The sequence below is a fragment of the Lampetra fluviatilis genome, chromosome 14 (genome assembly GCF_964198595.1).
Source record: "Lampetra fluviatilis chromosome 14, kcLamFluv1.1, whole genome shotgun sequence".
In the NCBI taxonomy this organism is placed as follows: Eukaryota; Metazoa; Chordata; class Hyperoartia; order Petromyzontiformes; family Petromyzontidae; genus Lampetra; species Lampetra fluviatilis.
Window position 1 is genome coordinate 1,960,290 of NC_136288.1, and position 12,156 is coordinate 1,972,445.

Below are 12,156 nucleotides of genomic sequence, written 5' to 3' on the forward strand. Positions count from 1 at the left end.
AAGTTACGGAACTTTAATCACAAGTTCTAAGGCAAATGTGATCTCTGTAGCAGGCGCCATTAATCATTGGCAGATACAGCCTTTGTAGGGGCTGCTTTGGTGCCATTATCTTTAGAAAAACACAGCAAGACTAATATTACCCCTAATTAAATAAATATCCCTTTGAGAGTAATCAATTGCAAGTTTGTGCTGCGGTGAAATAATAACCCAGAAAACTCAGTAGGTAATTCTGTGAATGTCATTTTGTTAAGTGTGTGTGTTTTTTACGTATCTGTAAAAATGCAACAGTCAACTCGGTCACGTCTTGTGTGGGCAGTTGCCTTGATGTTAATCATTGCAGCTGTATGTCGACGTATGTTTCACAAAAAAAATACTTTTTGATGATGATAGGCATATCTCCCCCCCCCCCTCAGTAGTGTGTGGGTTGGCACATTCTTCCCCAGCAAGCCACGTTACCCTGAGATTGCTGACTTGTCCAAAAGGGCTGAACCAGAATGCTGCATTTCATTCACGTCTTGCTTTTTCTAAAGCGCACTGATTAGCCATGCCCGGCCGTGATTATAAACATAACGTGGTTCTGTTTATAAGCTCTGAAATGATAAACAGAACTGAGCCAGATAGAGGGCTACGCGCACATTGCGTAACGATTTGTGTAACAGAGCGCACGCTTTGCAACAACGCTGCGGTGACTTTTAAAATTGCTGCAATTTAATTAGAGACAATATTTAGTTTGCCTTTTTCATGGTTCGCAAGTAACAAATCAGTATTACCAAGTGACAATGGTAATTGTCAACAGGTTCCCATCACCAGTCCTGCTAATATGATTGTTTTGAATGAGTCATTGTATTATGCTGAACATAGGTCACTTTTGTATCGGTTACAAACGCATTTTAGTAATTGTAATATTACTGAGCAGACACAGTGATATTACGAAGTGGTAGACATAAGTGTACACATGCAGAATGCACAACGTAAAAATATATACGTAAAGTCATGCATGTAGAGGTGTAGATACACATCCCGCATTACAATTGCAGAGGACACAAACAGAAGCAGTTCCTTTGGCACTTTCTGCAAGTGGCAGCACTGAGGACGCGACGCGCGTCTGCGTTGCTTGCGTATGAACCGCATCCGTCTACCCCCGGCCCTGTTACCCTCCGAGAGAAATTGGGTGAGGACATTCCGCAGCCCTGCTGGGGAACTCGGCCTATGATGAGTGCCCCAGACCTCCTGGGGCGGGAGAAAGGAAGTCGGAACTCCCAGGCACACAATACCAAGGCCCCCCCACTCGCCGCGAATCACCCAACCCCTCCCTGAGGTTTATAAATATGTTCTGCCTCAGCTGGCAAAAGGGGCTTTTAGCTGCATGCTCCTCCGTGTCATGGTGCAAACAGGAATACATTCCACCAGGCATGCACCACTAACAAATGTCCAGCTAAAGTCGGATTACGTAACAGGAATTGGGTATTTGTACATTTTTTGTTTAAATTGTTTTTGTGGAAAGTTGAATTTATGTCAGTGAAATAAGCACTGCCCTTTGTAAACATATATATTGCGTGCGTATTAAAAAAATAAAGAAACCCCGGGGCAAACATCTTAACGGCAATTTTTGTTCCATAATCATTAACACAGCCGTGGTGCTTCGCCTTAAGAGTACAACGCCGCGTGTACAAAAAAAAGGAATCTGGTTGAGAACAGCCTTTGCAGAGCCTTCGCGCAACACGATGTGGTCTTCCTGCCTCTGGCTGGCCGGCACCCTCCTCCTGAGCGTCGCGGCGCTGGATCGTGGCTCCGAGCGGCCGCACGACCCCGTGCCCTCGAGGCAGGGCTACCACCGGCTGCGACACGCCGGCTGCACCTACACATTCCTCCTGCCGGAGCTCGACTCGGACTGCGGCAGCGGGGAAGACGCCGAGGCACGCCACGGCATCCAGAGGGACGCCCCGCCGCTGGACGGCGACGCGTCCCTGCAGCGGCTGCAGCTGCTCGAGACGGCCGTGGGCAATGCCACTCGGTGGCTGCAGCAGGTGAGGACGGAGCGGAGCGAGCGTGCCAAAGGGCGCATCCGTGCGTGAGCGCCTGGTATGGTTGCCACCTGTCGTGGTTTCTGTTTAATTTCCACCCCAGGAAATTGTGGTAAGCTTTTGCCGAAGCGTAAAAAATATATTGGTTTTGGTCTGTTGCGTGATAATGCACCACGCAAGACTGTGCATCATATTCTTGGTTCTTTCGGTAAAGTCACGTAGAAGTGAAATGATAAAATAATAAAAAGATTAAAGAATAAAAAAAATCTCACGACGTTTCGACTGCAACACAAGCAATCATCATCAGGTGTGAAATCCACGTCGTGAGAATTTTTTATTGTTTTATATTTTTATTATTTTATTATTTCCCTTCTACGTGACTTTACCGAAAGAACCAAGAATATGAATCCCTGCAGTCACGAAAGCTTTAAATCAAAACTGTGCATTATGTTTACATGTCGTGCTCCCTCCATCTGGTATTGTGGGATCGCCTTCTTCCCGTGATACGTCTCAGTTATTTTTGTTATACCGCAGAGGTGGCAATTCTCGTGCCTGATCCGTGAAACCTGGGGGTGTCAATGAAAAGTGGGTATGAGCAAGGCGCCCTGCTCGACAGACTCGCTGTGTATTGAACACATTATTTGGTGGACACTGTGTTTTGGCTTTGGTGCACAAATAGCAAAACAAACTTCACACATTCATAAATAACGCTGCCTTTAAAGGCAGATATATAAGAGGTGATGATTTGGGTAATGAACTTTTGTTATAGCATGTAAAACTCTATAACAATCTTGATTTGAAGCTTTCGTGACTGCAGGAATCCATATTCTTTGGTTCTTTCGGTAAAGTCACATAGGTAGAAAATAAAACAAATCACGACGTTTCGGGCGCAACACAAGCGTCCGTCATCAGGTGGGAAAGACAATGTTTTGCGTTTTGAAATAAAAAATAAACTATTTAGTCTGAAAATGAGAGCCACCCCTCCATAGTAAAATAACTCTTTCACTGAGACCCTTTGTTTTCTGTGAGCCTTAATATTCCAATGTTATTCTCGCAAAACGACAATACGGTTTAAAATATTGTCCTAGCTGTAACAATTTTTTTTCCCGGCAAACGAATATATTATAGTCTGCCCACTCTTCCCAACCTCTAAGCATTTGACTCCACCGAAGTTCACAGGCGAGGCCAAAGTCAAATTGTTTAAAAGTCAAACCCAGGTTCAGCGATTAATTTTTCCTTCAAGACCTGAGGTAAATAAATAACCCCAGCATGACTTTGCCCTATTTATTTTGAGCACAGAGCATGTCGTTGTATTGTGAAGGCGCACCTGCACCTTGTTTGTTGTTAATGGGCCGTGTCACTTAACACCTCGCAGCCTCCACAAATCTCAAGGCGAGGGCCACGGCCAGGTCTGGGCACAACTCTTATGGGGAATTGGCTAAGCAGTCATCACCATGCTGCAGGAAGGAGTGCTAATTTGCTCAGCAAGAGATACTTCCTGCTCAGCCACTGTTAACTGAGCAACTCCCGGGCTTGACTACCACGACTACTACTACGATGCTGTTGCGTGTGTCATCGCTTCGTTGGCACGCTCAGCCAGGCCCTTTCTTCTCTGTGAATCTTAATATAAAATGTAATTCCTAAAACAACGAGGGTCTGGAAATATTGTCCTTGCTTAAATCATTTTATTCTTACAGGCAAATTAAATTCAAAGCCGAGCCAACCTCTGCATTGTCTGAATAACAGCAATTATGTGCTCATACTAGTTGTCTGTTTAGAAGTATGAACCTAAACTTGCGTACATTCACAGTCTGGTTTTATAAGCATTTTAATTAACGAAGACGGTTGTTTTAAATTCTACTGACATTTCTTTCTGTGGAGCGGTGCTATAACAACATACATGTTTAAAAAATATATATTGCAGATCAAACATCACCTTTATTTCGGTTGCAAATATGTCCAAATTACGTCATTTGAGGCTGGTGCTAAATCAACCAAAATTCTATTCAATGCTCCCTCTTGGGGCAATCCCGCCAAAGCAAAAATAGCTTTACTGGATCTGTGACGAAGGAAAAAAATCCAACAAAAGAATTCATATATTAGGTACAATAGTAGCAGATGCTTCCTGCAATTGGAAGTTTACTAACATTTATAATATAAAGAAAAACAGGAAAGCGAGGAGCAAACAAAGACGACAGTCGTCCTTGCTTTGTATTTGCGATCCGGACACAACTATTCCCCAAAGTTGTTGTTTTTATTATTAATTTTTTTGTTTGACGGAATAAGGACCGGTGGAAAACGATCGTGGCCATTACCACAAAAAAAAGAAGTGGGTCTCGCCACCTCTGGGCCTCACCCGCCTGCCTGGCGAGTGACAGAGTTGCCTTCATGTTCCCGTCTATATTGGGCCCCATTGTAGTGGAGCTATTCTTGGACGGCGGTGGTTACTTTGAATTTTTTTTACAACAATAACGACAAGAAAATGAGCAGACAAACAAATTCCACACGCGTCGTATGACTTCCACAGATGTATCGGGCTTCATTCGTTACACTCGATATGCGCCAGGTCCAGCATCGGGGGAGCGGTGATGCAGTGGCTAGTCCACTGCGTTATAAATAAAGTGACAAATGAAACTCCCGGCGATGGCTACCACCAGTGGGTAGTGATATCCTAACCAGTTCTGGGCCCTCCTTTTCACCAACGCACACTGAGCAGCGTGGTTAATTATGCTAAAACAACCAGGATAGCCGACATAGTATGTACAGGCCTTCATCCAACAGTGGATTAGCATAGCAATTTAAAAGGTCGGTAGGTAAATAATTAGAGAAGTATATTTTAAAATAGATAACTGTCGTGAAATGCAGGTGTTACTATATACAGACATATTCTATGGGTCTTTCGGTAAAAGACCCATATAATATGTATTCCTACTCTTTGGTTCTTTCGGTAAGTCGAGTAGGTAGAAATAAAACAAAATGCATCACGACGTTTCAATAGCAACACAAGCCGTCGTCTTGTGTTGCTATCGAAATGCCGTGATTCATTTTGTTTATTTCTACCTACGTGACTTACCGAAAGAACAAAAGAGTACGGATTCATGCAGTCACGAAAGCTTTAAGTCAAGAAATATACAGACACTTTGTCAAATTAACTTTGAATGAACGCATCGCCACGCCATGTCAGTCAAGCGTCACCAGGGTGGTCCGTGCGTGTTGGTGGATGGCTAGCGGCACCAAGGACCGGTCTAGATACCCCCACTGGTGTTGGTCAGGACCGGGAATCAACGTTTGTCTGCCAAGTTCATAGAGCAGTGCATTGACCACCGTGCCACTGCTCATCCAAGGCAGGCATTGTATGTTGACGTATTGGCGATACACTGGTGCAGCACAACACACTGGTCCTCATGAAACAGTTTAAATACAAATTTTGAATAAGCAAATCTGTTTATCGGTCTTTCATTGACCTTGTCGCCAAGTTTGACGTTATTCGAAGGTTTATTGAGTCTACTGAGACTTGCTAAAAAAGGTCAATATTGACCGTCGATTTGGGTCCATTGAAGCGAGGGACTGTCCGACCACGTCTAGGGCACGAGTCAAATCTGCCTTTGGAATACGGAGCCAATCGTCACCAGGCTGAGTGCTGTATGGCAACAGACTGTGAAGCTTCGTGTTCAGCCGCTCATAAACGTTTGTCTTCTGACCGCTTCGACATCACGAGAACTGATTTTGACGCATCACCACCCCGCGAGATTTTCTGACCGGGGTTTCGAATCGTGGGAAAATAAATAAATAAACGTTATCCAGAAAGGGCCTTTTTTTCTGTTATACCACGCACCGATGTACCGTCAATACGTTAATTTGTCAAATAAGGTATCGTGCCTATGACCGTAAGTGACTATGCATATCTGTGAGATGGCTTGAGGCAAGATCATGGAACCACGAACATGAAGGAGGACTTATCTGCACTTTGTCTTGTGGTGTGTCTAAAGTGAAACGTAACACTATCACCATGGCAACAAACAAAAACATCTGGACAGACACAGCACAATTGCTAACCCCAGGGGGAAAACATTATATGTATAAAAAAAATTCCATCACGTATTTATTTGGTACAAAAGCATTATGTTGTAGGGTTAATATTTCCCCATTGGAATGCAAAATATCTTCCCGAAATTATATTGCATGCACACATGCCGATGCAGGGTTTTATTAGAAATCCCATTTTTCACGAACTCAACTAACATACAGCGAGAATATATATGGATATGTTTTACATTAGTGAAGCATCTGGCTTGATTAAAAAAAATGTTAATGGACGCTGTCAGAACACGACCATTGGTCCTGTGAAACAAAGTTGAAAACGCGAGAGGTGCATCTTGGCCAAGCTGCCGGCAGGAAGAATTCGTTGCAACGGTGAAGTTGAAGCCCTCTAACAAACAAACAAACAGGTGTCAGCCCTCCCTCTCGGGAGTCGCTGGGTAATAATCACGTCTGGCTTGGAATGCAGGAAAAACATGTTGTTGTAAATGTGGGCTCAGCTGGGAGTGACGGGCGGGGGAGGCGTTCCGGTTGATGGCGTCAGAGGAAGAGAGATTTGTTTGAGGTGGCCACCACGGCGCTCGGTGTACTCCGTCGTTCTCCCTCCTCTCGGAAGCCTGAGTCACACTGAGTCACACCGACCAGCCCCCAACAATGAGTTTGCATCTCACGATCATATATCTGTATGGTCATGAACAAAGTATGATTCCCCCCACCCACTTCAGTTTAAATCATGTTAAAGTTCCAATTTAAAGCTTTCGTGACTGCAGGGATTCATCTTCTTGGTTCTTTCGGTAAAGTCACGTAGAAGGGAAATACTACAATAATAAAAATAAAACATAATAAAATAATTCTCACGACGTTTCGGCCACAACGCAAACAGCCGTCCTCAGGTGAAGAACAGGTCTGTCGGGAAGACAGCGTCTGAATGAAACACCCCAGGCTTGGAGCGTATATTGGAGGGGGAAGAGCGCCTTGACAAAATAATTTGCATATCAATAGGAATTTAGCATATTTATGGGAAATGCAGATATGGGATTAGTACTACTTGTGAAATGCATTTCACAAGTAGTATTTCCCTTCTACGTGACTTTACCGAAAGAACCAAGAACATGTTAAAGTTACTCATTTGCTTGCACTTATAAGGGTGTCACCTAACATATTAATTTTGTCAACTTGTTATTTTTGTAATTGTTTCGTAATCTCCCTCCCCCCTCACCGGAGCTATAAGTTTAGCCAAATTAAATTGTAGAACCAATGTTAATGCGATGTTTTATTGTGTCGTAGAAACTTGTGACCATCAACTCCTCTACCCTTGAGAAAACAGTTTAATCAGAGGCGGCTTCCTGGATTTGAGCCCAGGATCTCTGAGTAATATGGAGCAACCTCCTCAACCAACTGGCCTTTAAGTTGACAGTCGTTTTTGGGCATCGCATTGTAAAAATATATATATTTTAAAACTAAAAGTTATGGAACGTCTTCCTTACCACTGTAAAAAAAACATTGGCTGGAATTGTAGCCAATGGAATTTTTTACGTGAAAATACACAGTTAATGACAATTTTGGTATTTCTCAGCCCAGCCTGTGATTGTCAACGCAGTCCCTAAACGTCGATGCGATATAGAGGAGGGCACGCTGCCTTGAAGGGTACATGACATGTGGGTCACGCTGACGTTCACGTGCAATGCAATAGGCCACCTTTAAGATATTATTTTGGCAAAATAATTGATCATTTAAGTTCATGTGAATAAGATACGTATGCAATTTCTGATCTACATAAATTATATGCAATGATATGCCATTACACTTAAGCTAATGGAGCAAACACAACTGTAAAAATAAGTTGAAAAAACCCCCAGAATACTCACCCCAATTCATGACAAGTGATTAAATCACTGGGGATACGTGAATCATCAAGTGGACACTAAGAATACTGACTCCATATTTTACCACTGCTTGTGTGTATGTATATACAGTATATATACACAATGCACACACTTGCACTCTACACTGCAAAGATACATACATATACACTACACTTTTCATGCGATTTTCCAAATGTACTTCATCAAATGTACTTAACCAATCTGCCAAATAAACACATTCCTTCATTTAAAAACAACGATAACCTCATCCAGAAACATACCTCTTTTGCAAAGAGGGAACCCCGATCATTAAACGTTTGGAGGAACATTCCGAGCAACACTAGAAAAAAAATACTAATAAAGAAAAAAAATGATTTCAACATCGCGTGGAAAAAAACCCCACATGCGTCCAGTCCAATGCCCTTTACAGTGTGGCCAATATAGTTTTTTTTTGTATCCAGCAAGGGCAAACAACAGAACGATTCCCCCTGTTGCCAAATTTACGATAATTTTTTTCTGTCACAAATTGTTAAGTCTCCCCCTTGGGAAAGTGCATCAATATGTGGGGAAAATCGAAGTAATTCTGCCTAATGAAACTGGGTCCGTGCGGTTTGATTGTGTAAAAGCAATGCTACAAATGTGTTTTACACTGCGCTAACATGGATACCGTGTTGTATCAAAACTACAATGACTATTTTTCAGTATTTTGGTGCATATCATCCCTGAAGTTATGACAAATTTTAGAAGCCATTCTAGTTGCAATAAGAACTCAACTCACTCATCAGCAGTCTTTAAGTAAAAATGTACATTAAATGTATTCCAGTTGCATGTCATTTTGCATTTTGCAATGACATGCAACGAGTTTTCTAATGTTCTGTTATTGTTTCAGTAAAAAAAGAGTGTAAATATTCACAAGTTTATAGAAAAGCACGCTTATTATTCGTATTTTTTTCTTAATATTACTGCGTTTGTAGTGCTGCAGAAGAACAAACAAAACATAATTTGCCCTAAAGAGAAAACAATATATATTATGATAGGCGATGTTTCAGGCAATGGGTCTTCTTCATTGCAGAACAATTATAGTTCAATAACCCCTCATTAATTAAAAACAATTAACACATGTACAATAATAATATTACATAAATAAAAACGTACATTCATCTGCACATAATTGCAAATGTATACTCGATCAGCATATGCAAATAGCTTGGAACCTACTTAAAAACAACATTTAATAACGCTTCCTCCACAGCGTGCCATGTGTTTGACCACACTTTCCACATCTGTCACTTTATGCAACTTTTTTTTTAAGTGGCAAATAAACAAATGTATAGATCAGAGGGCTGCATTTTTTGCCATGCTTTCAATGCAGCCTGGTTGCTTGTGGAATTTCCGGCTGTGGTCCAGGGAGGATCGGTGGGGGGGGGCAAGACGCCCCTCGTTGCTACACGAGGAGCGTTTTGTGTCTGGCACCCACAGAAGAGGGTTGTCGTTCTCCGTGGAGAATAACAAAAAATAGGAACATAAATGTGGGTACGGGGTCTTCCTGCTGTCGCTCACGAGAACAGAATTTTCTTACTGACAAACAAAAAAAACCTCACGCCCTGACTTGGTAATACATCTTCTAGCAAGGGATTGGGGTTAGGACTTGGGTTCGGGATGTTTGATGGTTTTAAGACGCTTGGGAATGTTTGGGAGATTTTTCTGATTTTTGCTTTGACTTGGCAGTGCTTTCCAAAATATTTCTTGTTCTCCCCTAAAACATTTATTGTCAGATAATGGACGATGGTTCAATAAATTACAGAAGCCATACATTCAATGTGATCCTTCATATTAATGCTTACCATATATATGTCCAATGCAAATATTACAAAATAATTTCACAACCATCTTCTTGGTTCTTTCGGTAAAGTCACGTAGAAGGGAAGTAATAAAATAATAAAAATAATAAAATAATTATCACGACGTTTCGGCCAGCTTACAAGCAGCTTGCGTTGTGGCCGAAACGTGGTGAGAATTATTTTATTACGTTTTATTTTTATTATTTTATTACTTCCCTTCTACGTGACTTTACCGAAAGAACTAAGTTGATGAATCCCTGCAGTTACGAAAGCTTTAAATCGAAATTTCACAACCATTTAATGCGCATATATTTCTGCTCTTTGCAAAAATAAAATTCCTTTTAAAATGTTATGAGTTACCTTGATGGGGCTCTCAATTGGTTTCAAATCTTAACATTCTCAAATCTGGCTTTGATGTATGAGTGAAAATATGAAAAATAATATCAATTATAAGATGTAAAATGGCAAGTAAGACCATGTCGAACCCTCCAAACTGGGAGTGGAACAGCGGATCACGTCATACATTAAAGCTGATTCTTAAGCTTTATAAATGACGTTAAGATAAAATAAATATGCATTGAGAATCAATATGTGTGAGAATCAATACATAAATTTTTTTTTTTATCTTGCATGCAGTGGGTTTCCCAGTGAACAACAGCCACCGGAAGTGCTACTGTTCACCAGAACGTAACAAAAACAAAGAATCACGACCCTGAACTGTGGCAATTCATGAACTTACTGTGGGGGGTAATACGATTCTATCCCTGCTATTAACGACCTCAAAACGTCTACGCAGCAGCAGTAAGAGAATGGATACAATAACCATCGTCTTCTCTTCTCAACTGCAAAGCAAACACCCAGAAGGTTAAGTTATTTGCTACACTGTGAAGGTGCTGACCTTGAAAATGAGCCCTTCCTCTGTGCTGCCCTGTTTCCACCAAGGTCAAAGGTTATGTTCCTTTCTAACTAATGAGCACCCCCCCCCCCCCCCAATTCTTTGCATTCCATGTGAAATGCATGGGGTAACTTTCTTATTTTTGCATTCTAACACAGCGCAGAGTTTTAGTAAAGCAAAATATGCTGCTTATGTGTATACATTTTGGAATAAATGTTTATTGCAGATGGATCAAGATTTTTTTTGTAAATATTGCGACGTGACTTTAATGTTGCCAAAGCATGAATCCACAAACTGGCTCCAATAATGCACTTTTGGCTCTTAAGCGATCATAAAAGGCCAAAAAGCCATGCTCTCATATTGAGGAGCTTTTAAATCAATTCGAATTAACATAATACGGGTTTTTAATGACCGTTTAAATGAACAAAGATGTTACATTATGCGATTGGACAGAGCAATAAAAATGAAGTTTTAAATGCAATGGAACAACTTGGTATTCCACAAAATCTCAGGCGCCATGGTGGCAACTTTACTACCTCGCCTAATAGATAGGAGGTCGTGGATTTGATCCCAACCCTGATGCCCGTATATTTTGAGTTTGCATGTTCTCCTTGTGGTCGAGTGGATTTTTCTCTGGTTCCCCCAGTTTCTCCCTCCACATTCAGAAATATGCGTTTAGAGTATTTGGCTGCTATAAATTTCCACATGATAGGCCACTTCGTTGAGTTATCATTTGTGGCCAGCTCGCTTCTGAAAAAGAGATATATAGCTCAGCGAGCCTTACCTAATAACATTTTAATAAAACATAGTTTAGTTGAGCATTGTTCATAAAGTAGGATTTTTTTAGTAGGCAGGTTAAGTGAATGAAAACAGTGAATTATGAAGTTAATTGAGCAGCCATTAGTGGCAAGATGATGCTATAAAACAACCAAACGTGCATTTTAATGTGTTAAAAGGAAGGAAAAGTTAGATGTTAACAAGATTGTCATCAATCAGATAACAGCCCAATTTCCGATAGCCTAAAATCGGTACTAGCTAGAGGGCTGAACTTTGCAGTCACCCCCCAAACACATCCCAGTGGATGATATCATTGCCCAGGTTGACGTAGCCCTCAAAGGTTTAGGTCACATCCCAGCAGAAGTGGCAAGATCTGAAATCGCCGCCATCCTCAAAAACGCTAAGAAACCCATTAGTAACATCAGCAGGGACGAGTGTTTTTACCTACGTGACTTTACCGAAAAAAAACCTAAGAATATGAATCATTGCAGTCACGAAAGCTTCAAATCTAGAATGAGTGCTCTGAACTCGCTCAATTGAGAAAGAGAGATGACATTATCATCCTTTCAGCCAACAAGGGCAATGCCACGGTCATCATGGATAAACCACAAACAACAACATCCAGGACCTTCTTCATGATGGCAGTTATACTAAAATCAACAAAGATCCTACCAACTGCCTGGGTACCGAAACCAACAATATCATCACTAATTCGA

At 41.4% G+C, this 12,156-nt stretch overlaps 2 protein-coding genes across 2 annotated transcripts in view; one reads left to right on the forward strand and one right to left on the reverse strand.

Moving 5' to 3' along the window:
- SELENON (selenoprotein N) overlaps positions 1-12,156 on the reverse strand; it is a 105,903-nt gene that overhangs the window by 46,135 nt on the left and 47,612 nt on the right. The window lies entirely within an intron of this gene.
- The window catches only part of LOC144935797 (angiopoietin-2-like), a 50,709-nt gene continuing 39,878 nt past the window's right edge, over positions 1,326-12,156 (forward strand). The window contains exon 1 of the mRNA XM_078862552.1: positions 1,326-2,027. Coding sequence (XP_078718678.1) covers positions 1,725-2,027 — 303 coding nt within the window. The 5' untranslated portion in view covers positions 1,326-1,724. The remainder of the gene's footprint in view (positions 2,028-12,156) is intronic.